This window comes from Mugil cephalus, chromosome 15 (assembly GCF_022458985.1).
Source record: "Mugil cephalus isolate CIBA_MC_2020 chromosome 15, CIBA_Mcephalus_1.1, whole genome shotgun sequence".
Taxonomy (NCBI): Eukaryota; Metazoa; Chordata; class Actinopteri; order Mugiliformes; family Mugilidae; genus Mugil; species Mugil cephalus.
In genome coordinates this window covers 19,360,369-19,388,181 of record NC_061784.1, presented here as the reverse complement: position 1 = coordinate 19,388,181, position 27,813 = coordinate 19,360,369, and the positions used below count along the sequence as shown (strand labels likewise).

The following is a 27,813-nucleotide window of genomic DNA, read 5'->3' as shown; positions in this document are numbered from 1 at the left end:
CAACATATTTCCAAGTGTAAGTGCTGACAACTACATTGATAAACACTAAATACTGCTCAGATACAGTATGTGGTATTTATTTAATGAGGTAATTAGAATTGAATTAATGACTTCGATATGGAAATAAGATGAAAATAAAGAAAAGGTGTTCTTCTGACTGTCTGATTTTAATCAACTTAATAATGTATTATGTCCACACTGTTTGACCGTATTGATAAAACACAGCACCACGACCATTTAAAATACTATTAGTGCTTCATGTGAAATGTCATTGGCTGGAAATGGTGGGTGTTGTGAGGGTGCAGTCACTAAGGGGACAGAAGAAAAGACAAAATTAAAGAAAAATGAACAGTATAAACACTTTAATGGTAAAAGAATATTAAAATAAACACATTAGAACATGTAGATTAGACATACAAAAAGCATTTCTGTTTTCATAAAGACAGATTTCTCTGAGTTTTAAAATAAAATAAAAAATAAAAGCTTCAATCGTCAACTTAGTGCCTTGAAATGAAGAGTTTGCTCATAGAAAGTTCATAGAAAGAGTTTTTTTCATTTATACAGTGAGGTCACTTTCGGCATTTGTTTCCCTCCTTTGTGATTTGTTCCCAGTTTAGTTGTGGGAATATTTCAGATTTCTGTAAACCTGCGATAAGAAATTACAGCTGTTGTTAGACACATCATACAAACATCCTGCTCATATAGTGTCGAGAATGTTTATGTCTAGTTATTCCTCATGTAAAGGGACACACTGACAGGCTCCTCAGTGTCTGAGACGTGGATACAACTGTTAGAAACTGGAATCTGGAGGCCGTTAGCTCGGCAGTTTACCTAGAAACAGCTCAAGCACGTGACTTCCTTTAAGACCACTTGTTTGTACAGATTAAGCAAGATGTCACATGTAAAAAAACAAAGACAGTTACAGGTGCTGGTAGGTAGAGTTTGTTGCATTAGGACAGAGCCAGGCTACCGCTTCCCATTTACTTCCCATTCTTAAGATAAGCTAAGCTAATAACCTCAAGCTCTTATTTGATGCAGCTGGATAAGTGGATATGTTTAACCACCTATTAACCACAGAATGTAAATATGGATTTAACATTTCCTGAGTGTGGGATAAATAAAGGATTATCTTGTCTTAATTTGGCGACAGAAGTGAAGCCAAAATATCTTGACTGCCCCCTAGTGGCTGGATGAAAAATAACTTAGTTGGTTTCATATCTCACTGAAATATAATATACCCTCCTGAAATGAGGTTTTAAAAAAACAAACACAGCTAAGACTCGGAGCCAGGGATGTGTTTCTGATGATAATCACCCTCTGACTTGGGAGACAGGTTGACACCATCCACGAAATTCCTTGTAAACGAGCCTGGATAGAAACTGAAGCAAAAGAATCAACGTGTCAGTCAAGATTACATGATCAACAGCTGGAGTTTACAGTAGCCAGGTTTACATGGAGACTTTTTTTTTTCTCATTACGATTTAAGGTTTCAGATCAACTATTTATATATGTGAGGTGATCTACTCCGATCTGATGTTTACACGTACCTCTACTTTTAATCGGAACGGCCGTGACATGCGCAGATCGATGAAAACATCACGTGATTAATCAAAGATGGAGGTCTCTCGTCTAATCAGCAGTAGTTTCTATGTTTTTTTTTTTTTTTTTTTTTTTTACAGTTTTACAATTAAAGCAACAGCTTGATTCAGAAAGTTTGTGTTGTCATATCCACTTTTCCTATTGCGTTAGCCTCATAGAAGCCGGTCTTCAAGGTTTTCCAGCGGTTCCAAATTTGTTCCACTCTTCCGTCTATTCCGGCTTCAATTCATTTTTGATGGACGTTTTTAAACGGTTCGATATATATATATGTATATATATTTACTGCCGTCTAAGCGTGCGATAACGTCGAGCTCTTATCACAGCTGTTATTAAAAAACAAGTTTTTTTTTCAATAAATCTTTATTGAAAGAAACACATTCAATTATTAAAAACAAGCGGCTCCGCAGAGGGGAAAACGTCACTCAAACGTCACTGCGCATTTACGTAAAAACAGCGCATGCTCAGACAGAACGAGGCTCGGTTTTATTCCGATTCACCGTTTACATGATTTTAGATCGGTTTGGGAAAATTAATATTCTACCTCTGTTAAACTGAATTAAATTTCATTCGTGTTGGTCCTGTTTATTCTGATTGAGGTGTTTATATGGAGCATTTTGATTCGGTTTGGGCTTCTAAACCGACTGTAATCGGAATATTTGGCTCCATGTAAACCCAGCTACTGATGATGAGAGTTTAAAGCTTTGCATTAAGACGTCGTATAAGTGTCAGGTTCCTACCAGGCAGGCCAAGATGTCGGCAGAGATGAGCATGTAGAAGACGTTGTTCCATCCGGTGGGAGAGATCAAACCAGCAAACAGAGGACCCAACGCAGCACCTGTTTAGGATTTAACAAATTAACGGCACAAAGTTTCACCATCTTAATCTTTTAAATGCACACACATAGCTGTTCTTCTCACTTTTAATATATTATAAAGCTGAATGTTAATAAATATCAAATATAATAAGGAGGAAGGAAAAATGTTTAATTTACAATTCTAGTTTCCATTTGACAATATCAGTTCCCTATATCGGCGCCTCATTTCCTTTTTAACTTCTGATTACAATCTGATCATCTTGATTACTAAACGAATATTTTTTTTAATTATGAGATCCCTTAATCATTTTCTGTTTTTATTTTTAATTTTGAGTAAAATTATGCTCCATATGTCAAAGAGAGTCTCAGCTAGGGCTCTGGATTAAAATATTTATTTGCAATTAATTGTCCACACTTAATGTGCAGTTAGTCGTAAATGAATTATCCATTCTTGCTCGTCATCCACAACATTACTGCTGCATCGATTCCTGATTTCAGACCAAATCACAGAACATGTGTGCATTAATAAGGCGATGAATAAATTGTCAGCAGAGTCTTCTTGTTTCCAGGCTTTAATTCTGATTTTGAAAAATGTGCCTGTCACTAGTTTCCATTATAGTTTTCCGCTAAATAAAAGCAATATTTCTGAAATTTCAATAAAGTACAATTGGTGTTTCTTTTGTCAAGCCAGAGAGACTTCACTCTGAGGAGGATGGACTTCAAAAAAACTGGTCACATGACCCCCTGTGTCGTCTCTGGTGTTGGGAAAATGTGAAAAAAGTGTTTGCGTCTGAAAAACCACCTCACGAGAGCGTAAAAGTGTTGTAGCTTTAGATAATTGAGATTTTTTTTTCAAAATGTAGGTGTTCCCATTACCATTTTTTTTACTGCGATATTTAGGTTTTGCGCATTTCTAGGGGAAATGGAAACACAGCGTAAGTGTAACTCCGGATTAAAGGAGGAAAGAAGCCAGACAGCTGTTTAAAAATGTGCTGTCAGATTTGTAGATTACAGCAAACTACTTTTTTTCCAAAAACTGCAGCCTTGAAATCCAGGAAATACGTTTCAGAAAGGCACTGTGTGTCATAAATTCAGAACAACGAGCCAACTGGGGCTAAAGATCCCAGCAGAGCTGCTAATATCACAATTAATGCTTATTTTATAATTTATTAACTGCTACTGTAAGAAATACTAAACTTATGATGTCAATGTCTTTGATATGGAAAAGTGACGAATAAAGTCGTGAAAAAAGGTGATTGCACTTTCATTCATATGACAGGACATTTAAAAAAAAAAAGTGCTATACACTACTTTTAAATTCATTATTGGATTTTGTGTATAACAATACGATTAAACCAGCCCTAATGATGACAGAAGCTTTAAGGGAATGATTTACTCCATACAGACCTATCGATCCTGTGCCGTCAATAATTGCTGTGACTGTTGACAAAGCCCTGGAGTTTCCTCTCAGGCTCTCGTGTGTTCCCTGTGTTCGGGGGGAAGAGATTAATGTCAGTGGGTCAGTCACTCTTAAGGCTTTATTTATCACATGACGCCTTCAGGTCTTACCAGGTCAGCAGACACAGCCGTCGTGATGAGGGCGTACGGTCCGTTCACCAGGCCTCCGCACAACAACAGCATGCCTACATATTAAAGAAAGAAACTAAGTAAAAGATAAACAGGTGTCGTATGTCACCTGATAAACTTCCAGGATGTGGATTTCTTGTGTGATGCTAGTTTTCTGCTCTTTCTTTCTATCTTACTGATGCAGATTTTGTCTCAACATTTTGACAGTATTGAGTGTCTATTTAAAAAGAAACTATTGCCGTGTTACTGTGCAGTGAAAGTAGTTAACTATGTTTGAAATAATATCAGGCGATATTTGAAATGTGCAATTTTAAGAAAACGCTCTGTAAATATGAAAATATGAGTCATAAAGAAGAAAGACGTCTCACCAATTGTTGTAGCAAGGCTCCTCTGTCCGATGTAGTTATAGACGTAAAGCTGGAACAAAGATAAAACAACCATTTAACAGAAAACAAATAATTATATAAATTATATAAAAAACCCTCTGATGGGTTGAAAATACTTGATATCTCTCACTTTAGTTAGAGAAATCATGTCGTCAAGGTAGTTTAACCCTAGTTTACACACACACAAAGAATGAAAGAATGAAAGAAAGAATGATTTTGTTCTTTTGTATAAAGATGTTAGTATATATTTGTATGTATGCTATAAAAAATATATATATATGTATATGTTTCAGTAAAAAATAAAGAACTCAGGTTTAGCAGGGAAATATGAGAATGACGGAATAAGACGAAAACTATTGAGAAACACCAACTTCCACTTTTGAGAGTTTGATATCTGATATATGAGGTGACACTCACCATGGGGGCAGCAGCAACCAGCATGACGAAACAAGTCGTCGCTCTTCCTTCCGTGTAGTCGGACACGACACCGGCCAGGATGCCGCCTGCAGAAACGAAGAAGAGTAATTATGATCTTAGGATCCTCTGAACGAAGCTACAGAAGCAAATATGACGATTGATTTGATTTTCTTATTGAAGGCACCTTTGTTAATATTTTTTCTTGAAAATAAATTAATGAACTGAGATGCTTAAATTATTTGAAATGTTTAAACCTACAAATGGTGCAAAGTAAGAGTTTATTACCAAAAATTAAGGGAAATATTGAGGTGCTGTATGAAATCCCCCCCTAACTATGTTGGCATTGCTTAAAATAACAGAACAGATTTGGTAAATTTCAGACACATGAAGTTGATTCAGATGAAAGACCTGAAATGAAACACTTTAAATTTAGTTCAGACATTTTTTGTAAATGGTAAAATGTAAAATTTCATAAATTTCAAAATGGTGGTTTTGGGGACGATATGATATTTAATTTTTAGTATTTAAATTCCAACATTATGCATTCAGCCCTTTCTTACTGTACTTGTACTTTCTTCTGTAGATACATATTTAAACAGAATATTTCATATTAGAATATGAAATATCTTATGTCTACGTCAAACCAAATCACGTGAGGCTTTTAAAACTTACCCAAGATTCCTCCTGCATCAAATAGTGTCGACATGTCTCCTGCTTGTTTTGCATCAAAATGTGCTGAAAATAAAGACAAACACATTAACGGAAATATCACTTTAAAAAGTGTGAATCCATTTTTTCACATTCTCTTTCTGCCCGTGGCTTTTTTGATTTAAACTCTTGGGATGAGATGATTTTTTTTAACCTTTTGCAGCCTGATGAGGCAACAACAACTCTTTTTTTTCAGAGCTCCTCAGAAAGCTCCTTTGTCCGCACCATCAAACATGTGATGTGAAAATCCGACTGTGCTCAACATTTGTTCCTGTTAACAGGGAGTTTTTTCATGTCACCGTTGGCTTCGGGCGCAGTCTGGAGGTTTCAGGCTGGTTTTAGTAAAAAATCTTTGTGTTTGTTATTGACACTATAAAAACAAAATTTAACTGAACTTAATTGAATGACACCGACTGGAAACACTTCTTAAATTGGGCCTTGAAATGAACTTGTAATCCCAGAGCTACACTTACGTACTTAACATTTTACTTTCATTGGTTTAATTTGGTTCTATTTCTCTACTTCCAGGACTTGTGTGAAAATCCTCTGATGTTTTGAGTAGAGATGGAGACTGATACTCTGTACCATAATGGCACCGGTGCTGATGCTAATGGCAATAACCAGGCTGAAAAGCAACGCAGATTTGGGTGCTTCAGTTTGGTGCCACTGAATTTTTTATTAGCGCCCCCTTAGCTCTATTGCTGTTTGTCAGTTTTTCACCTGCACACATTAGAGTGAACCTTCAAAATGCCAAAAGGCCAAATGTTTGTCAAAAGTTTGGCTGAACTTCACCTCAAAAGATGCAGACTCTGCAACCTGCAAGAAGGGAGGTAACACCTAGAAAGTCAAAGCCACTGTTTTTATTATGATAATTATGGCAGTTTGTTGTGAAATGTATTTTATATTGGTTTATTTCTAAGTGTTAGCTGTATTTATGTTATTTAAATTAATACGTTTAACTTAATATTCTGTTCAACTTTAAGAACTGGTATCGGGGTAAAACCTTAACAGTTCCCATCCCTGCTTTTGAGTCATTTTTATGCAGAAATGTACAAAATGCTGCATGTTGCAATAACGTTTAACTGGCAAAGTGTGTTGAAATAATACATGCGTGTAAAAACTGACCAACATTAGAGATGTAGAGAGGAAGCCAGTAGAGGAAAGTGTAGCTGACCAGCTTGGCAAACAGCAGACAGAGAGAGAACTCCACCACTCCCTGCGAGAGACATGAAACACAAATAAAATAATAAAAAATAAAACCTGAAACATGCAGAAGCAACTTACTCACTCAACTAATTCGATAAGACAAATATCTGTATCTTTTTATGTTAAACTACCTAACACAAAGTAATATTTTTCATTAGTGACTGACTAATCCTGGACAACCCTGAAATATAAAACTAATGTTGTGTTAGCTCACGGTTAGCATTAGCGTTAGCATGTAACAAGAATCGCCTAAATAAGCATTAACTTCACATAATTTCAGTCACAATTTATTCAAACCCATAACGTTATCATAGTCAGGTCAAAGGTTTATTGGTTTTAGAGGGGTTGTGATGTTTATGTTGCTTATGTAATGTATTATATGTGTAAAAAAAAAAGTGTATATATATATACACACATTAAATGCTATTTTATTAGGGACACTTAACACAGCTTGATGTGACCACTAGATGGCATCAAAGTAAACACATTTCATATCTGAATCAAGTTTAATGAAAACCTTTAAAACACTATTTAAACACGTTTACATATTTATACGGTTGAAAGCTGCAGTTTCCACTCACAGGTATGCAGAGCGCCTCGCGGAAGCTTATGGCCTTGGCGTCCTCCTCCACGATCTCCTGGGGCTCCGCGGAGATGGAGCCGTTGATGCCTCGGTTGACGTTGGAGGAGCTGCGCAGGAGAGGATCCGTCTCACCGCTCTCCTGATCACCGTCACTCTGACACACACAAAGACACAAGTTTGAGTTCGTGTGGTGTCTCGTTATGGGCGAATCGGAGGGAGGAGGGTTTCTGTTACAACTCACGTGATGCTGAGGAGGAGAGCAGTTCACATCTTCAGGTTCTGAATAAGAGAGGACAAGGTGCGATGAGATGCTTCATCTTATATAGACCCCTTCACAGTTTGTAAACAGTGTGATGTTTTTTGAGGGGCGGGGCTTAGCTGGAGGCAAAACATCTCTAACACAGTAGCCGGTTAGCATGTTTCAACGGACTGTTTTGGCAAGAATGGACGAGGAAAACGCATATTTTAGAGAATATACTTATACACTCAAACCCAGAGACGGTGAGTGTAATTTTAAAAAGTTGACTAGACCGAAACCCTACACTCTCACTCACTAGATGGATGATTTGAACAATGGAGGACACAGAGGGGACAAAGTCTGGTCTGTCTACTGTCTATCAAGTGAAGCCTCTCCAACAAAGATATTACAAGAAGTAAGTGGAACCGCTGTGGAGGGTAACGTAATATATGCTATTTACACCCCTGCATTAGCATTAGCATGTAACAAGAATCCCCTAAATAAGCATTAACTTCACATAATTTCAGTCACGATTTATTCGAACCCACAACGTTATCCAGGCTGAAACTGATGATATTATGATTAGATATTAATCTTAACTGATACGAAGTGTGCGTGTTGTCGTTTGTCTCACTACAATCCTTTCTTTTAATCACCAAAGCCAAACCAAAATTGTCTACAACTAGCTGGTATGTGATAAAACTTCAACTTAGTGTTTTTGATTTTTCTGCTTCGGCACCAAAAAATATAGCAAGACGACATTTTAATGGTTGACGGTGACAGCGTTCTCCTCAAGCTTCCCTCCGTTTTGCCTCCAGCTAATATTGTGACGTTGCAGCGACGACAGATTCATTTTATTTCTGACGCCTGTATTTAACCAGTAACTGATCCAAAAACTGTCGAATGTGAAATGTCTTTGTGTGTTTCTCCGACGAACAGACACTGACTCTCAACTAGGAAGAAGAAGCACAGGATCCCACTGGAGGCGATGATGAGTCCGGGGACAATGAAGGACATCCCCCACGCTGTGGAGACGAAGGCCCCAGCGATCAGGGAGCCCAGGATGTTTCCCACTGAGGTGTGGGAGTTCCACACACCCATGATGAACCCACGCCTGATGAAAAAAACAAAACACAACAGGCTATGAGGACTTCTCTTCACACTGATGCTTCTATTGTGGATGAACAACTTTAGGTTTATGTTAGGTTTATATTATATACTTTGGGTTTTAGGTGGTAGGAGATCGAGAAACACATATTTATTAGAGGAGGAAGTCCCTAAATTAAAGGAGTAAGAAGTAACTAGGAGTCCAGGGCCAAATGGCTCTAAGAGCACTAATAAACAATGTCAATAAGCCACAACATTATGACCGACTGGTGAAGTAAATGATGCTGATTGTGTCGTTACTTTGGCACTTGTCAGTGGGTGGGATATATCAGACAGAAACATGAACATATACAGGCATACATCTTAAAAAGTTTTGTTCTCCGCTCTTTTTTTTCTGTGCCAATGTAAGTGAGATACATACAAACGATTATAATGACTAAATTTAAAGAATGAATTAAAATATTGTCTTTTGATGTAAATGCATTAAGTCCAGTGGAATGGTACACCAAACTTTTTCATGAACACATTTTTGAGCACAGGTCATTTTCAAGCTTCTTTGAATTGGTATATGCGCCCATTAAAAAGGGTACTTGCACATAAATTCCTATAGTCCTTTATAGATAAATAACTGTATAGATTTATCATTTATACTTGTATTTCTGAGACTATATTGGTTATTGTTGTTTGATTTATCCTGCAGAGTGACTTCACTCAAAGTGTTTTCTGTTCTAGTTATATAGCACAAGTTAAACCTCTGTCTGTTTTAGTTTCATTTGTTATGTGCACCCCAGGAAGAATAAAGACAGGGGAAATGGACAAGGGAGAGGAGCTGAGAGACTCTGATAAGGGACAGATTGCGATGGCTGCAGTTGCTGTGGTCCAGGTCCCCAGAGGGCAGGACTTATCAAAAGTTTTCTGAGGAAGGAAATGGTTATGGAAGAAGTTGGCCTGGCTTCATGAATCACATTTTCGTTTGCATCACGTGGACTGGCCAAGTGCGTCACTTATCTCAGGCACCAGATAGTTGCCATGGTGACGGGCCTGGTCAGTATATCTCATGTCTGTATGTAAATGCTTGTATATCTCATGTAGATTGGACTGTATATATATTTTTTTGTAATTCTTACAACCTCTACCTCATTCTTATTCTTACTCTATTTTTAAGATTATTTTATTTTGATTCTTATTGTTATATCCATGTCTGGTTCATATATGTTATTTCTATACTTTAAAATCCAATATTGAGGCTAAACATATTTCATAGAATGTCACTGGCAAAAATTGAGCATATTCACATATGAATTACGACACTTTAGTGGAGGCCTGTAGATTTATTTCTGAATGTTTATTATTATTATTATTAATGATAATTTATACAGGTAAATCTCATTAAGAGACACAGAGAGACGTTTGTCATTAATGATTTATCTTTAGGTTCTGGACTTTTGGAAGGATGTCACGAATGCTGAGTGGTGACAGTAATTTTTCTGACTATTTCTTTTAATATTTAAACCAAACAACAGGGCCAAACATAATTAGCAGTTTAATTAGGGAGTAAAAGAATATCTCTTGTTGGAACTTGAGCCATTTCCTCCTGCTTCCAGTCCAAAAAAGCACATTTTATAAAATGTGGAACAGTTAATAATTTATTAACCTTAAAGGTCAAGATATAGAAATGGCCTTTTTGCACGTTCAAGCTGCAGAGCATGTGATTTTTTTTTTTTTTTTTACTTTGTACTCTGATTTCTCGTAGCAGCTGCGTGTGTGATTTTGCACATGGAAGCTCGGTTTCACTGTGCTTTTTAAAACGTGACAAATGTGCATGAGTCAAGAAGCTGCACACTCAGCAGGACTGTGCCCCCGGTACTCACTTCCCCTTTCCGAACCAGTTGCCGACACAGGCCACCACCGATGGCCAACCGGTGGTCTGAACCAGCCCGTTCATCACCTGCAGAACGAAGAGCAGGAAACGGTGAGAATCTCAGCGTGAGTTGTCGTGTTTGCATCAACGCTTCATGACTCTGGTGCAGCCCGACACAATGAGCAGGGAACCCTAACATTCCCACACCCAACCTGTATAAGCCCAGACGTGCTCCTGCAGTCATATGATGAGGCTGTGAGTCATGTGATGCATGTGAGTAAAGCCTGACTAAGACATAAGACCTCTACATTTTTAAAGAGATGAGAAAATGAATGAGGCCGGTAGTGACCCCTAAAGAGTTCACAGTCATCGCACCTGTTGTTAATCGATACAATAAATCAATAATTTATCTAGAAGCATTATTTTTAATGTGTTGCTGCTATTACTTAAAGCTTGAGTTGTATCTCTATTCATAGTTTCCCAGTGAATATGGCTGAAGGGAAGGGTCACATGAAGACATGGGGGTCATCTGACACTTCGGATCGACACTAATGAGCTGACTCTCGCCTCGGGAAAAGATCTTTTCACTTACTCAGCTACACATGCAAACGCACAGTGAACCTCTGAAACAGTCGAGTGCACATTTTCAACAAATCTTATGTAGAAACAAAAGTGTTGAGGCCATTAAATGGTTAATGGATTAGTTAGTAAAAGCAAAGCAGATTGAGTTAGTTAATCGTTTTTGTGAAAATGTTTCTGGTTTTAGCTCCTCGACTATGAGACTTTGCAGCTTTTGCTTGGTTTTCGGTGATTGCAAATTGAATATCTTTAGGTTTTAGAAAAGAAGAAGAAGCATAATTAAAGACAAATAAATAAGGTACAGATAAATGTGTATGTTCCCTTTTTTCTTAAAACTGATCCAACTCTTAAATGCATGCGAGTATGATATTATGCGTCTAAAAATACTTTTTAAAAAATGAAGTGACACTGCTAGAGCAACATTCGTTTCCTACTGAGCTGTGTGCTAGTGTGCGTTGCTGAGACACTGGTCAGCAAGAAAAAGCTTCATCTTATCTCAGCGCTTCCTGTTTTCCCATCTGAAGTGAAAATTTAAACAAAACACAGATCAGCGTTTCGTGTTGTCGTGAGTTTACCTGCACGAAGGCGTAGTACCCTAACGAGTGGATGTTCCAGTAGAAGCCGAGGCCGAACAGAGCCGTGAACAACCCGCTCGTTAACATCCCGAAGCTCAGGTAATAACGCAGAGGCAGGCGCTCTCCGAACATCCCACTGAGAACAAAATTAAGAAATGAATTTAGTTCATATTGGCTCACAAACTCACAAAGCTTGGTTTATTCTCCTGTAATAGATCCATGCTGAGCCTGCGTCGTAGCTTACACATTAATATCCATTCATTGGTGTGTGGGTATTGTAGTTAAATAAAGCTGATATCACACTCAGGTGTGTGTTATTGCTACTATTCTGCAATTTCCCCACTGTGGGACAAATAAAGCCCATCTGAAAGATTAAATGTATTTCTGGGTAGGAGCATGTTGAGCTACGGTGCAGCACAAACTTTAAAACACGACAGCGGCACATACAAACCTGATAAACATGCCGATGGCGTAGGCAATGAGGAAGGAGTTGTCCAAGACCCCAAACAGTGTCTGATAGTTGTCCTGGTCTGGAGAGAAACAAAAGAGACAAAAACATGAATAACTCTAGAGTCCTTACTGGTTTCCCATTCATCAATATGTGTGTGTGTCTCTTGTGTTTGTAAATGAAAAGGGGGAATCAAAGCAGGAACGGAACAGGAGGAAAACTTTCTACACAATTATACTATTTCTACGGAAGCCCTAAGCGGCCACACGTTCACATATTATTTTTCCCTGTGATATCGAGTTAATTTCCTCTGTTTTCTCGAGATCTTGAGTTAATCATCTCGTTATCTCTGGAAAACGAGCTCCAAGATCTCGATATATTTAATTCAAAAGAGTTCTGTCATACGTGACGTGTCATGCTGACTGATGAATACCCTTAACACTATAATGTAGTAAAATAATAACCCAATGTAATAGGTTCTCTGTAAGGTGAGCTGTTCGTTTTGTGTTTGCTAAATAACGATGAAGTTTCTGGAGATCTCGATGAAACAAAACTTTGTCTTCCTGAGATAACGAGACACGTAACTCGAGATGTTGAGAAAACAGGGGAAATTAACTTGTTATAAATGAAATGTATGAATGCATGGCCGCTTAGGGCTTCCGTATATTCCATGAAAAGGGTAATGATATCTTAAGGCTAGCGATGTTTGCTCCCAGGCTAGCTGTTGTCCCTATCCCACATGGCTGAACTATTTCTTTAAGGCATTTATACACGAAGTGTTTGAAGTCTTTAATTTTTATTCAGTCTGTCACAGAGTTGCCTGTGGGTGTGTTGTTGTGTAAAGTGGAGACAGTCGTCTGCATGACTAAAGCGAGCACCAAAACAAGAAATACGAGTCTGGCAGTAGCACAAAGAGAGAATTAGCACAACAGCAAAGATCAGATGAAGCTAAAACAGACGAAGGCAACTGGAGCATAATTTAAAAATGGGCTGCTGTGTCCAAATTCTCCTGCAGGTCAGAGTTATTTTGATTATGTCCAAATATGACCAAATTCCTACACTTCACCATTTTATACTAGAGGGAAATTACACAATACTTCAGATGTGGAACAAACTTTAACTTTGGAATATTTATTTTTTTTTAAACGTGATTCATATTTTGGTTTTAAATCTTTTCCAGATGTGAGAAACTCCTCCTACACATTTCAGTTTCAGTTTTACAGTGGACATCAATTAGTCATTGTCAACAGGGTAAAAACCTACTTAGAGTTAAAGTGTAGTAACAGTTAGGGGCCTGTAAAGGTTCTCAGTGATTCAGGTCATGGTATATCCAAGAAGGAGGCCTTTTTAAAAAGCCTTTTGGAACAATTGGGGCTTTGAGCATCCTCACTGGAGCCCATTTTATATTCATTTATTTTCATTAATCAGTGCATGTAAATACATAATATAAACTAGATACTAGTTGGTGTAAAGACATGATAGCGGGCATTTCAGTGGATTCATTCTACAGCTGATAACGTAACAAAAGTGGACAAGGCACAAAACTTTTATTTTACAGGTAATTTTACAGTTGAACCTTGTTTATTTATGTTAATTAACCTTTATAGTTTAATATGACACACTAATTCTATCAACAGAAACGAGCTATGACTTCGCTAATCATATTATACTCGACTGAGGATGTTGGGACTTTGCAATTCAGCTATGTTCACACATGAAAATCAACAGTTTTATATTTTGTTACATTTTAATTACTTCATTATAATATTGACTGAAATAATCCACACATAATTTATTCCAAAAACTACTTCCTTTATAGTTCTTAGGTCCTAGTCATCCCAAAGAAAGAGAAGCGGAGAAATTAAAAGCAGGAGGTTAAGGACTCACCAAAAGGCGCCCAGTCACACCAGGTAACATTGTCGGTTATGTTTAGGTCTGCTGGTCGAATGACTTGGGAACAATTTCTGTGAAGCTCACTCTGAAGTGAAAATGAAAAAAATAAATAAATAAAATAAATAAATAAGAACCACATTTATGAAGATTGTTTAGATCTCGATATCATGGTGTAAATGCTCAAACTGTAGCTGCAACTCTTAATACCTGCTGCATGTCTAGTTTTGTTTCATTATTGTTGAGAAGAGATGAACTTGTGCAGAAAATTGAATTCCGTGTGTGGTTGGTATATATTATTTTATATTATATATTATTAACTTTTGTCACGGTTCATCGAGGTTGAAGACAAACTCCAGGTAGGATTTTGGCATTAAACACTATGATAAAATATTTGATCTAAGAGGAAGAAACCCTCAGGTCTTCAGGTAAGATTATTTAACTCACTGTGTAATAAATGTGTGCGATAGCGTGTCTTTTTTGCTAATCTTTGTGTGCTATAAAACGAGGCTGGAGCCGCCCTGAAGATCAAGATCTGCTTAAACTAACTGAAAGTAAGTAACACATTTTTTACTCTGTTATGTTAGATAATTTTTGTTTGATCTGACTCAGCTGTGTTTTGGGTTTTTTTTTTTCACCGCCCTCTTATGAAAGAGTTGTGTTAGAACTTGTTCCATATTTCACCATGTTAATATATAAACCGCAGATACACCAGGAATTGAATTGTCCCACTCACTTTAACGATGCTGATTGGTTTCCGCGACAAATGATAGGATGTGTAGAAGATGAAGGTGAGGAAAAGAATAAAACCGCGATACCTGCAAAAAAAAAAAAAAAAAAACACATTAAAAAAAAGAGAGCAGAACAAAAAAAAAACTTTCCACTGACGCATAAATGTGTGTTTGGGAGACACCAGTGACATTAACAGCCTGTTGTGGATCACGTGTTTTCATGCAGGAACTTATATAACGCTGAACAATAATAATAATCCCAGTTCGTTAGCAGAAATCAAAGAGCAGCTCCGTGAATGACAATTTGAGTCTAGAAAGAGTAACAGATCTAACTGTGACGCTTAAAAGACGACCTGAAGCTGTAAACATGTTCTTCAACCAGCTACAACAGTATGATCAGTAATATACTGTAAAATATCAGCCCACGGTTTAATAACAAATGAGTGAAAACCTGGAAGATTAGAGGTTTGTGTTGTCTACAGATCATTGTTTATGGGACATCCAAGTGTTGTGATTCCACAGTGTGAGTCTCCATCAGCTCTATGTTTTTTATCACATAGACTAGAAACGTGGCATGACACCGCGAGAAAGAGTTTCAATTAGCACATCCGATTCAAACGCTTACACATTTTACGTTTACATTTTTTCGTTTAGTTGCTGCACCGTAGGCCTCTGAGGAATGTGATCAATCCTGTACATGTGTTGCACATGTCAGAATTGACAATAAAGTTGACTTTGACTTGATTTGACTGAAAAAAATGCTGGATTAAGAGTGTAAACATGTGCGAATCCATCTCCTTTTGGGTTTAATGAGTCTAATCTCAGCTAGCTTTACAGCAACGCAGCTATTCTCCAAATATATGTGATGATGTTTTCAGTCAAATGCAAAGCAAATGTTCTCTGTTGGCTGGTTATGCACTATAGAATTAGCAATTTAAATGAATTCAAAGTGTTTATAACATTTCTATAAATTCACAAATTAGTTCTGCAGGTTTTTCTTGTGTCCGACTTAATACAAAACTGATGCAATTTATATTTTCCTCCACCTTTTAATCTTCTCATCAGCTCATGATTGTTCCTGGTGGAAATTGGGATCATCACTAAAGCGTTTCTGCAGATAAGTTGCAAAAACATGAACCAAAAAGGAACCAGTCAGCACCACTGTTTCCCCAACAATAGCCACAAGCAGCAGTGTGAAGTTACAAGCTGTGATTTTCTTTAAATAAGGCACTCCCTTGTCTTGTCAAATTCCTCAAATGCTGAATTTGTCGACGACTATCGACTCGTTAGGTCAAATTTGTGTCAACGAGGGAGGAAGCTCTAAATTGCCGGTTTTTTAAATGGAGTCTGGTGCGCCCCGGTGCACAGTATACGGGCACCCCCAGTGGTAACACGGTTATAAACAATTAATAAAATAAATAAATAAAGATGTAGTTACATAATAAAATATATGTGTGTGTTTTTTTTTTACGGTCCCCAGTAGAAATGTTACACAGAGTGTGTGTTTATCGATGCGGTTCAGTCAATGATTTACAGCCGGAGATAGCCGGACATAGACCGGCTTCAGAGTTGCCTTCAGAGCCGCCTGAAACAGTGGAAACAATGGAAACTTACCAACTATCCCGAGAAAAGGACGTGATAAGTCGTATCCCGGGAGCCACAGGCGACTTCATTTCTTGATGTAAAACGTTGAAATAATAAAAAAATAAAGTTTAAAAAACGGGCGCTCTCAGCAGTCGGTGCCAGACATGTTTTGGGTAAAGGGCAGGTACCAGCTGTAGATGTGTAGCCAGGAAAAAAAAAAAAAAAAAAAAACGACTAAAACCAAACAAATACGTATGTGCTAGTAAAACCAGACCTTTTACAGCGAGGTTATAAGTCCCAAACAGAGCAGTCGCTAGCTGCTGAATATATACAGCAGCATTTGGGCTCCTTCTTGTTCGAGGATACAGGTCGTAAACATCCAGTCGTGATCCATTCCGCACCACTCTGTGTTTATATAGAGCCCCGGGAGACAGCCTACCCAGCACCTCGGAGGAGATGTCAGAAAAAAAAAAGAAAAAAACTAAAATAAATAAATAAAAAGAGGCGTCGGTTATGAATAAGCAAATATTATTAATAAACAACCGAGTCTTGTTTTCCTATAAGGCAGCTTCCTCCATGCGTAGCAGCATGGCGCATAGCTTAGCACTCGGTGTGGAGAGGACTTCAGTACGCGTCGTGGTAAAGTAGATATCCCTCAATCCACAGAGCAGCGTGGACGAATATTATCAGTTTCAATTTAAGAGCTCCGGTTTAAAGATACAAAGCTAATAAAAACACGTTATAATTCTGCAGTTTTTGTTTTGCACCTATATTTTTCTACCTCAAAATGTTCAGTTTTTGGAGACATTGATCAATTTATTTATTTTATTACTCAATTAAAATAAGTTTTTAGTTTGTTTAATCTCTTTCACTACAATCTTTAAATTTTATTAATTTATTTTATTTTTTAATGTATTGATTTGGTTTGTTTATTTGCACACTTTAAGATAGAAAAAATAAATAAAATAAAGTTATTTGTTGTGCAGGAGAGATGGAAGCCACAAAACACTTTAGACTTTAGAAATTTAGCTACAAATGAGACTACAAATACTACAAATAAGAAAGAAAGAAAAAAAAAGAGAAACTATAAAGCTATAAATCATTGTCTACATACAAATATTAGAGGAAATTAAAATGAATGGAAGGATATTGTGTGCAGAATCAGGAAGAAAAATATAAAACATTGTTAATCACATTCCTGTACAATAGTAAAAGACAGAAGATATTAAAAATAGATATAAAATCTATGCCATATTTAGCCATTAAGTAATTACAACACAGGGGGCAATTATATAATGAAGAACGTTATAATTTTTACAGTGTTTATTTTAACTTATTAACTGGAACACCTTATTTATTTAGTACAGAAAACACAAAAGACCACAAAAAGAATAAATAATGACTTTTTCTTTTCATTCCTGTCCACTCATGCTTTTCTTTAAAGACATTGATTGTTAATTTATACATTTATTTTGGTTAACTTCAATTAAAATTTCTTTTAATTTGATTAATTTCATTGAATATCGTCTGTGTTTTCTAAGTTTTGTATCGTTAATGATGTTTCTGCACAACAGTAAACAACAAAAAACTATCCTAAACATGGATTTAGATTCAGCAACATGCACAAATAAGTTATTACAGCGCAGCATATACAACACAAGAGGCCATTAACAAAAATAAAGAATTTATTTTAAAAACACAGCCGTCAAGAAGGTCAGCAAGACAGAAAACACACATATACAGATCACACCAGTCCCTTGATTATCAATAAATAAACCATAAGTAATTCCAATGTGGCTATAAAAATTAAATATTTAATAATAAAGCCAAATAGTTTAAAACATATAACTTAATAGTACAGCTCATTTTTCACAAACATTAGAATAAGACCAAGTATTTCCCAGCTCACATCTCTGAGGTTTTAATTAAGGCACGGGGCTAAAGGCTCCTATAGTACATACTCTCAGTGTCAGTCCTCATATACACATGTTCAGCCTGTTAACATCAGCACTTAACGCCAGTAGCTCTGCTTGTATTTAATCATGAATCAAAGAACTGGGAAAGTGAAACTAACCTGATCAACGTTTGAGTTATCAAACGTTTGTATAACACTGTGCTGAACTCTCTTATCTGACTCTGGGTTTGACTATTCGACTAAACATCAAGGTGCCAACGTTTATTTTGTAATTCCCACCGCAGCTCATCAGCTTCTGTTACTGTAAATCCAGACTCATGAATGTCGAATGCAGCGCCTGGGCATAAGCTGTGGAAGAGACAAATAATCCGGTTATGATTTATGTATTGGTAGTGCGCGTGCAGACAGAGAGAGAGGCAGGTGGCGGCAGCGTGTGCAGTCAGTACCTTTGGGATTGTTGTGGAAGACACAGTTGTTTGCGCAGGTGTCAGGGTGGGAGTCCCAGAAAGAGGACGCACAGCAGCAGAGAGGAGGGAGCTCCAGCTTTGCCTGAGACAGTCGCTCCTTCATCTGAGCCCTGAGAGCATCAATGAACCTGCAGAGTTACATCATGTGAATCAGGACAGTTTCACATTTACAGAGCACGCGTAGTTTCTAGTGAGTCTGAATACGAAGAGGATGCAAGCTCAACACTGCTCTTTCTCATTTCCTCTTGATTGATTGTAGATTTACAGTCGACTTAGGTTTCATACGAGGTCTGTGTGTGTGTGGCTGGCATCTTTTGCCTTTACACCTTAAACCAACTGTGCCAGGACTGAGCTGATATCAGAGCAAATGTTACATTCTCAGGTGGTTTTCCACCTACACCAGACTTTTATAAACCCAAACTAAGCGAACCAAGCATAGGCAGCATACATTAGCATAGCTTTAAATTATGCTAATAGCGGAAAAGCGGTTAATTTCCATCAGGAGCCACAAAACGTCTCATAGGATGTTTCTTCACATATGGAGCAGCCGGTATAAGCTTTGTAAAATCCATTTCCACCGATTACCTTGCAGCTACTTTCCCTCTCTCCTCTCTCCTCCTCCTCTGCAGCTCCACCGCTCTCTCCTCCTCCTCGAGCTTCAGCCTCTCCAGAACCAGCAGCTCCCTCTCCTCCATCCTCTGTCTGGCCTCCGCGAGCTGTCGAACCCTCTCCAACCGCCGCTCTTCCTCCAGACGAAGCTGCTCTTTCTCTGCTTTGATCCTTCAGCCAAGACGAGATCACGTGAGCAAACTTTCACTGAAACCCGAGTCGACACTCGACAAGTAACTGACATTCATGTGCCGGTTGTTTTCGTTCCTGAGTGAATTCAAGCTCATGTGTGAAAGACACAGATTTCTGTTGTCTGACACGAACTAAAGACAGACTTTGGACACAGAGTGATTAGACACTTGACACAAGTTGTCTGCGGTTGTGGTCACCTTGCTGTCCTCTGCAGGTGTTTCCTGTGCTGCTTGTTCTCCTTCACTTGCTCTCTCTCCATGCTCATGGCCACACGGCGATGCATCAGGAACTGAGACTGACGCTGCAGAGACAGACGTGTTACCTCTCACACACAATCTGACAGCGTTTGAGTTAAAGTGTCTCACGTCTTACCTGTCTTTTCAGTTCTTCTTTGTCAGTCAGAGGCCACAGGAGCAGCGGTTCTCTGAGGCCGGACTTAGAAACGGGATCAGGTTGTGATACGTCAGGATCCCACAGTGAATGTCCGCTCACCTGAAACACATGCAAACAAAACATAGAGTCAGTAAAAAACATAAAATCCAATCCGCTTATTGCTTTAATGTACACAGTACAACCTTACTGTCTAAATGAGCTTCCTTTGCTAATTATTTCTCATTTAAGATACATGTAGGGGGAGAAGAGTTGTTTGCATCAGCTGTGGTATTTGAGGCTCGACGTTCTCGGGTGGCAGCAGTGATCACTTCGGTCTCGTTGAGGAAAACCACATGGCAGGGCTGAAGCTGAGCTTGTGGTTTGAAAGACATCTTTATGCATTTCTGCTGAAGAGGTTCTGTTTCTGCTTGACATTCACGACCCTGCATCGCTTCCTGGTTTCTCAAACTACACTCTGGGTTAAATCACCAAATGAGCGTGCATTAATTTCACTTCAAAAAGTTAACTTGTAGGAAATAAGAGGAACCGTGAGGCGCTTGGTTGGATTCATAGCGTGTGGTTGACATGCACCGAGACTAACACACCTAACTCATGAAGAACTGCAGATAAATGTAATTGTGTTTGCTCCAGTTTTGAGTAACGTTGGTAAAACATTTACAAAGCTTTAACAACCAGCTGCCGTTTATGGTCAATAAAGATCAGGAACAGAGTCATGTCTGGTGTTGTGTTTTCAACGTGTGACGAATCTGTTCAACTTAGAACAGAAACTGTGTTATGGTAAAGTTCACTCATCACTCCTGAAGTTGCATAACACCAATTCTAGGTTAAACCCAAATCTGTTTGGCAGGTATAAATTTGCTTTCCTGATAAAAACTATAGAGAAAGGTAAATGAAGCCCAATGTGAATTTCTCTCTTTGTAGTCGCTGTTCTTTTTGGGAAAGTCAACATGTACAATGTACATGAACAATCACAAGAGGAAAACAGAAGGCGAATGAACACAATTATCATTAAAGTCTTCACCTCATCCATTGTGTCAATAGGGCGAGGTGAAACATCGCAGCTTGCAAACTGTATAATCTTGCTACTTGCACCAGTTTCACACTTGTAATTATGCTCTGTGAAGAGTTTAAGGTCTTCGTGAATATAAACCTAAACATATTTGTGTTTATATGAGTTGACGAGAGACACATCATCACCAACATGCATAGAAAAGGGTCAAGCACTGCATCATATAGCTGGTAAAAACGGTGGATACCTCCTCCATTATCAGACATGATGGTGTCAAATGTCTGTGCATCAAATTCATCTACACGTCTGGATTATTTAGCTTGTATTGGTCAATTTAATAACCAGTAATGAGAACTGTCTGATTTCTAAAAACATTTATGAATGGAATCGTACGCCTACAGTATGAAGTTACAGTGGGGGAAATAAGTATTTGATCCCCTGCTGAATTTGTAAGTTTGCCCACTTCCATAGAAATGATCAGACTCTGGTTTTTATGGTTGTTTACTGGTTATGGGTATAGACAAAATATCAGTCGAAAATGCATAAAAAACACACAATCTAAAAGTTATAAATTGTTATGTATTTTATTAAGGGAAATAAGTATTTGATCCCCAAGCACAACACAAGTCAGTACTTTGTAGAGAAACCTTTGTTGGCAAGCACAGCGATGAGACGTTTCTTGTAGTTGGTCACCAGGTTTGCACACAGCGCAGGAGGGATTTTGGCCCATTCATCTTTACAGACAGTCTCTAAATCCTTCAAGTTTCTTGGCTGCCTCTTGGAAACTCGGAGCTTCAGCTCCCTCCACAGGTTTTCGATCGGGTTAAGGTCTGGAGACTGACTAGGCCACTCCATGACCTTAATATGCTTCTTCTTGAGCCACTCCTTTGTTGTCCTGGCAGTATGTTTTGGGTCATTGTCATGTTGGAAAACCCACCCACGAGGCATCTTCAGTGTTCTTGCTGAGGAAAGAAGGTTTTTGTCCAAGATGTTACAGTACATGGCTGCATTCATTGGCCCCATAATGCGGTGAAGTTGCCCTGTACCCTTTGCTGAAAAACAGCCCCAAAACATGATGTTTCCACCTCCATGCTTAACCGTGGGTATGGTGTTCTTTGGGTCATACTCACGTTTTTTCATCCTCCAAACACGGCGGGTCGAGTTAATGCCAAATAGCTCAACTTTGGTTTCGTCAGACCACAGCACTTTCTCCCAAGCCTTCTCTGAGTCATTTAGATGTTCACTGGCAAACTTAAGGCGGGCCTGTACATGTGCCTTCTTGAGCAGGGGGACCTTGCGGGCACTGCAAGAGTTCAATCCATAACGGCGCAGTGTGTTGCCAACTGTTTTCTTGGTGACGGAGGTCCCAACTGCTTCCAGATCATTAACAAGCTCCTGCCGTGTTGTTTTAGGCTGCTCCCTCACCTTTCTCATCATCATCCTCACTCCATGAGGCGAGATTTTGCGGGGAGCTCCAGACCGAGGACAGTTGATGGTCCTTTTATGGGTCTTCCACTTGCGAATAATGGCACCAATAGTTGTCACCTTCTCACCAAGCCTTTTGCTGATGGTTTTGTAACCTATACCAGCCTTGTGCAGGTCTACAATCTTGTCCCTGACATCTTTTGACAGCTCTTTGGTCTTGCCCATGGTGCTGTAGAAGTTGGAATGTAAGAAACTGATTCTTAGAGCAGGTGTGCTTTATATACATGACGAGTTAAGATCAGGAGTATTGGTAATTAGTTGACTGAGCACAGCTGTGTGCCACATGCGCACCAGCCAATCTGTAGGAGCCTGAATTCTAAGTGAATTGTTGGGGATCAAATACTTATTTCCCTTAATAAAATACATAACAATTTATAACTTTTAGATTGTGTGTTTTTTATGCATTTTCGATTGATATTCTGTCTATACCCATAACCAGTAAACAACCATAAAAACCAGAGTCTGATCATTTCTATGGAAGTGGGCAAACTTACAAATTCAGCAGGGGATCAAATACTTATTTCCCCCACTGTATGTCCCAATCTGACGCAATTACAGCTCTGATGAAGGTGTATTTTTGAGGCAGACTATGACGTCACCTCATGCTGTCTGTGTCTAACAGTACCTGAACACATCGCAGTGACTGCAACCAATGGCCAGCTTGCACATACATCACTCAGGCATAACATTATGACCACCTTCCTAATATTGTGTAGGTCTCTCTTGTGCCTCCAAAACAGTTGTGACTCATCAGAGAATGGACATGGGCCTTCTGAGGGGGTCCTGTGGTGTCTGGCAACACAATGTTGTTAGTGGGGGGGCTTTGAGTCCTATGGGTTGAGGGCAGGGGCCTCTGCCTCATCCCACAGATACTTGATCAGCTTGGGATCTAATGAATTTGGAGGCTAGGTCAACACCTTGTGCTGTTCTTTGTGTTTTTCTGAAAAGGTTTTTGTGACATTGCTATGGAGTGGGGGGTCGACCTGGTCCGGTTTATGTGGGTGGTACAGGTCTGAGTAACATCCACATGAATGCCAGGTCCAAAAATTTCCCAGCAGAACATTGAACTGAAATGGTCGATGTTAGTCACTTCTCCGGTCAATGGTCATAATGTTGAGGCAGATCGGTGTATCTGCTTTGCTTGGTTGTAAGGAAACATTCTTATAAAAGGATAACTTCAAAATAACAATAAAAAGGGCATTAATAGTTTTCACACTTTGTATCCATTCACCTGCTGCTGTACGAGGGGACACTGATGTCGAGCGGTGAAGAGAAGATCATCACCCTTCTCCTCCTCTTTCTCTCCCAGGACATCGTCCTCTGCTCCGAGCACATGAGCTTTCTGTTGGGTGTGGGAGGGAAACGTTTTTAATTATAGTCTGAATACGCAACAACATGCACAATCATAGGAAGTATGCGTTTTAAAAAAAAAAAAAAAAAAAAAAGAGGAACAGAGCGTGAGACGTAGACGCTCACATGTCTGGTTGGAGACTGGATGTTCCATTCGCCCTCTGGAAGATCTGTCGTCGTTTCCTCGTGCTGTATCACTCGACGGGCTGCAAGTCTGAGTCTGACCTGCCTCATCCCTTCACTGGGCTGGAAAATTTATCAAAAATAAATAAAACTCCATGATAATCACAGTCACATTAGTTTGAGTCACACAAGGAAGCGGTGCAATGATTCTGGACGGCAACAAAGTGTATCACACTAAATAAGAGAGAGTTAAACTAACCAGGACTTTTCAGACATAAAATGCATAATGACTTTTTTTTTTTAAACTAATAAAACTGAATAACTACATAGAAATAATTCTGATATGGACTTTTAAATAAGGTTGTTAAAATTTGAGAACAGAGTGGATAATTAACAGCTGCTCTCTAGTGGACAAACTGAATATTTATGTATTTGCTTCCATTCAGCCACAAAAGAGTCACTGAAATGGAAACAATGATGCAGTGTGATAAGACGGAGACATAGGAAAAACATTTGGTTACGAAAATAGTCCAGGTCATAGTATATTTTAGAATATACAGCTCATGCATTTTTTTTTTTATAATGTACAACGAACTCATCCAGTTTTAAATGACTAGTGGAAATTTTTTTTGGAACAGATGTCAGTATTGTCCACTTGAATCTCGCATTAGGGTCCGTTAACAACACAATACTCACACAGAATTAGAGAATGCCATGTTATTATTTCTTTATGAAGCCGTCTTTGTGCACAGGATGATTACTCTAGCCTACACTAAGATTAGATTAGATTCAACTTTACTGTCATTACACATGTACAGAGCAACGAAATGCAGTTTAGCATCTAACCAGAAGCAGAAATAAGCAGAAAGTGCATGTATGCATGTAGAATAAACAGTATGATACAATATGATGTATATTTTTATGGTCATAAGGACATTATTTACACTGTAAACTGAATTTACCCTGAACTGAGGAGCCCTGATGTGGAAAAATAACCAATGTGTTCACAAAAAACATCTGTCTAAATACTTTGGGCCATTTAGTGCAATATGTGATACTGATTTCAAACAAATTTCCAGTATAAGTATAAACCACAGTATATATACAGTATGTCTGTGCCCGGTCGCTGTTTCTATGTAACTAACAACCGTATCATCCTGGACACTGTTTTGCCAACTACTTTCGTACTTTTGTTCAAAGTGCTAATTCTGTAAATTTTTTGATTACACTGTTATTTTATTTTACAAGATAATACTCATTTGTATTTTATTTTAATCTAGTCTTACTTTATTATATCTTTCTTGTGGTTTTTAATAGTGTTTACTTTTATGTGCAACGAAGCTGCTGCGATAAAGTAATTTCCCTCGTGGATCATTAAAGTCTGTCTAAGTCTAATTAGAAAAGTATAAACGTGCTAAAACAGCCTCTCACCTCCTGAGAGCTCCTCTCCTTCAACCTGTGTTGTGCAGCTGTTCCTGCATATATCAGCTTCTCACCGGTGGATGCACGGTGGCTCCAGACCTGATAATGTTGTTGTGGGGTTCTCCTCTCAGGAGTGACCTTAAGAAAAGAAGACACAGATCTAAAATGATGCAACCAGAGGCCCTTTCAGTTCAATGTGGCTGGGAAGGAATTAGGTTATTAAGAAGTGACTTTGCAAATGTGAGGAATTTCTGCTTTTTTCTGTTTCATATCATTATGAACTAAATACCGTGGTGAGAAAGAAAAAAGTCAGTTTTTCCAGTAGAAATAATGTCCGTCTTTACCACTGGATCAGGCCGAGGCTCCGGTCTCTTCTTGTAGACCTGCACCCGCTGAGCCACACGGTGGCGTACTTCGTCTTGAAATCTTCGAAGGCTCTCTTCATTCTCTCTCCTCTTCTCTTCCTGGAGCTCCTCAGTTAACAAAGCAAGAGTCTAAAAGAGAAAACACAAGGAGGTTGTTTGGAATACCTGGCAAAAAATGAAGTCAAATGACTCCACCTGGCCTGTAGCTTCACTTGTGAGCTATGAGCTGCAACACAGATGATTAAACGGATTTTCATTTTTATTTTCACCTCCATTTGAACACTGGTCATTTACTTGACGAGCCTGGACTTTTATACTGTTACCTGTGTTATACCTGTGTAGTGTTAACTCTAATGTTACGTCCAGAGGCCCAAGGTCCTAGTAAAAGCTTAAAAGAAGAAGCCTAACATTGCGTTATTACCTCAATAATTCCTGATTTTGTTGATAAATAATCAGAAACGTAATTATTTAAAATAATGATTCATTTCATGAGTCAGTTAGAGGGAAAATACTTTTTAAATCTGTTTAAGATTTAGAGAAACCTAAAAGTGCTATCTATGCTGTAACAAGAGCTGTAACATATTTTAAAAACATTTAATTCCTGACGTCAGAGGAAACAAACCTAACTCCAAGAAAGCCTTAAATACACAAGGGCTTGGATGACAACTTTCTACCTCTACATGGAGACAAAACCAAAGTTATTGTATTGCAAACGTCTCAGATATTCAGTATCTAATTATATAGTGATACTGTGGTTATATTAGACCAGGATAAGTCCTTGAGTTTGCACATAAAAACAAGTGACCACTAGCTGAACAAACTAGCTGTTTGTTTTTGTTTTTTTTTCCCCAGACTGGACTACAATAATTGTTTTTTATCAGCTTGCTCACATAAATCTGAATGCCGTCCGGTTTATTTATTTATTTATTTATTTTGTGCTCCAGTTGTCTCTTCTTAAACCTTTTTAATTAACAACCTGCAGGTATTATTAACGGTCTCCCAGTAACCTGGCAACCGGACGAACATCTAGCTTAGCTCGTTAGCATTAAATGCCAAAACTCACAGTCGGATGCTCCGGGAAATCTTGTCCGCTCTCCACCCAAGCTCCCACGGCCACAACCGCCTGGTTCCTCTCGGCCAGCACCTTGCTGGCTCTGGGGGCCCAGTGCTCCTTTCTCCGGTTCACTACAGCTCTGTTCATGCCGTTTGCTGAACTGAGCTACAACCCGGCTAGCTCCTCATTAGTAGCTCCAGCCACACAGTGTTGCTAACCTACAGCTAATGCTACCTTCACGGTTAACCATCCGGTGTGGCTAACTCCACATAACATGCAGTGGCCGCTAAATGAAGGGTTTAAATATTAAAAGACAAGAAAAGTTAAAAATGTCTAACTAAAGTACCTGCACGCCAACAGGTTTGTTTGAATTTCTTCTTTTGGTTTTAATGGCGGCTGGTAACCAACTCAATGGTGCCACCTACCGGACTGGAGGCTCATCAGCTTAGTAAACAAAACAAAAATATTAAATCCTATCGATTAACCCTGTTCCTTCAGATATATGCAGGACATATTCTATATTATTACAGTGTGTACATGTTCCTGTTGCATGTTTTCCTATTCTATTTTGTGAAGTGTGCTGTTTATACCAGTGTGTCCTCTTCTTTACGGTTCCTGTCCAAACTTCTTCCTACCTACGCCACCTGTTTTTGAATATTATAATGGTGTATTCTAGTGACGTTTATGTCCTACTATTCTTGCCATGTTTTTTTGCACTTTTTGTTTCTTAATTACTGCTTTCCCTTTCTCCTTACTTAATGATATATTCATGCTTATTTTTTTGAAATTTGAGTCCTCACTTCCCCCAACATCTACATGGACAGGAGGCAGGAACCCGAAATAAAGCCCACAGGCCCAATTTCAATCCGCCCCCTAAAGACTCAAACCCTGAACCTTCACTGACTTAAGTGCTGTCAGCTGTACAGTAAGTGATTGAGTGTGAGAGCCTGAAAAAGGCTCCAGATCCTATGAATAGCAGCGGAACAGCACTTAGTCCCCTTTTCATGTGATGTTACCTTGACAACAACGTGCTGTTGACACTGGCGACTCTGGGAGTTTTGATTTATAATCTACTTGCAGTGTGCACGAGGCGTGTGAGGAAATAGACTCCCTGAG

The 27,813-nt window shown here is 38.6% G+C and overlaps 2 protein-coding genes across 3 annotated transcripts; both read right to left on the bottom strand.

Annotated features, from left to right (window-relative positions):
* Positions 1–347: 347 nt before the first annotated feature.
* On the bottom strand, positions 348–16,965 carry slc37a2 (solute carrier family 37 member 2). Its single transcript, XM_047607850.1, has 18 exons — positions 16,344–16,965; positions 14,735–14,816; positions 13,996–14,086; positions 12,112–12,190; positions 11,661–11,796; positions 10,517–10,593; positions 8,486–8,652; positions 7,542–7,579; positions 7,299–7,454; positions 6,637–6,727; positions 5,476–5,538; positions 4,804–4,889; positions 4,369–4,417; positions 3,983–4,056; positions 3,821–3,899; positions 2,337–2,434; positions 1,315–1,379; positions 348–646 (listed from the first exon to the last, which is right to left on the bottom strand). Exons 1-18 carry the CDS (start codon positions 16,400–16,402, stop codon positions 631–633), a joined length of 1,506 nt encoding a protein of 501 aa, XP_047463806.1. The 5' UTR covers positions 16,403–16,965; the 3' UTR covers positions 348–630.
* A 1,015-nt stretch (positions 16,966–17,980) lies between these two features.
* ccdc15 (coiled-coil domain containing 15) lies at positions 17,981–27,068 on the bottom strand. 2 transcript variants are annotated; one of them, XM_047607161.1, is made up of 10 exons: positions 26,707–27,068; positions 25,623–25,772; positions 25,288–25,416; positions 23,860–23,979; positions 23,615–23,725; positions 19,869–19,988; positions 19,694–19,797; positions 19,281–19,475; positions 18,675–18,823; positions 17,981–18,576 (listed from the first exon to the last, which is right to left on the bottom strand). In XM_047607161.1, the coding sequence occupies exons 1-10, from the start codon at positions 26,842–26,844 to the stop codon at positions 18,527–18,529; spliced, it is 1,266 nt and encodes a 421-aa protein (XP_047463117.1). In that variant the 5' UTR covers positions 26,845–27,068; the 3' UTR covers positions 17,981–18,526. The 2 variants fall into 2 exon arrangements, with proteins under 2 accessions (XP_047463117.1, XP_047463118.1); XM_047607162.1 differs by having other exon boundaries at positions 25,353–25,416; positions 26,707–26,852.
* Positions 27,069–27,813: the final 745 nt, after the last annotated feature.

Coding starts and splice junctions, on each gene's coding strand:
- slc37a2 (XM_047607850.1), bottom strand. CDS start 16,402: ATGAAGTCGCCTGTGGCTCCCGGGATACGACTTATCACGTCCTTTTCT. Junction 7,455..7,541: donor GCTCTCCTCCTCAGCATCAC/GTGAGTTGTAAC, acceptor TGTGTGTGTCAG/AGTGACGGTGATCAGGAGAG. Junction 3,900..3,982: donor CGGCTGTGTCTGCTGACCTG/GTAAGACCTGAA, acceptor CCCCGAACACAG/GGAACACACGAGAGCCTGAG.
- ccdc15 (XM_047607161.1), bottom strand. CDS start 26,844: ATGAACAGAGCTGTAGTGAACCGGAGAAAGGAGCACTGGGCCCCCAGA. Junction 23,980..25,287: donor AGGAGAGGAGCTCTCAGGAG/GTGAGAGGCTGT, acceptor TAAATTTTCCAG/CCCAGTGAAGGGATGAGGCA. Junction 19,989..23,614: donor GTCCCCTCGTACAGCAGCAG/GTGAATGGATAC, acceptor CATGTGTTTCAG/GTGAGCGGACATTCACTGTG.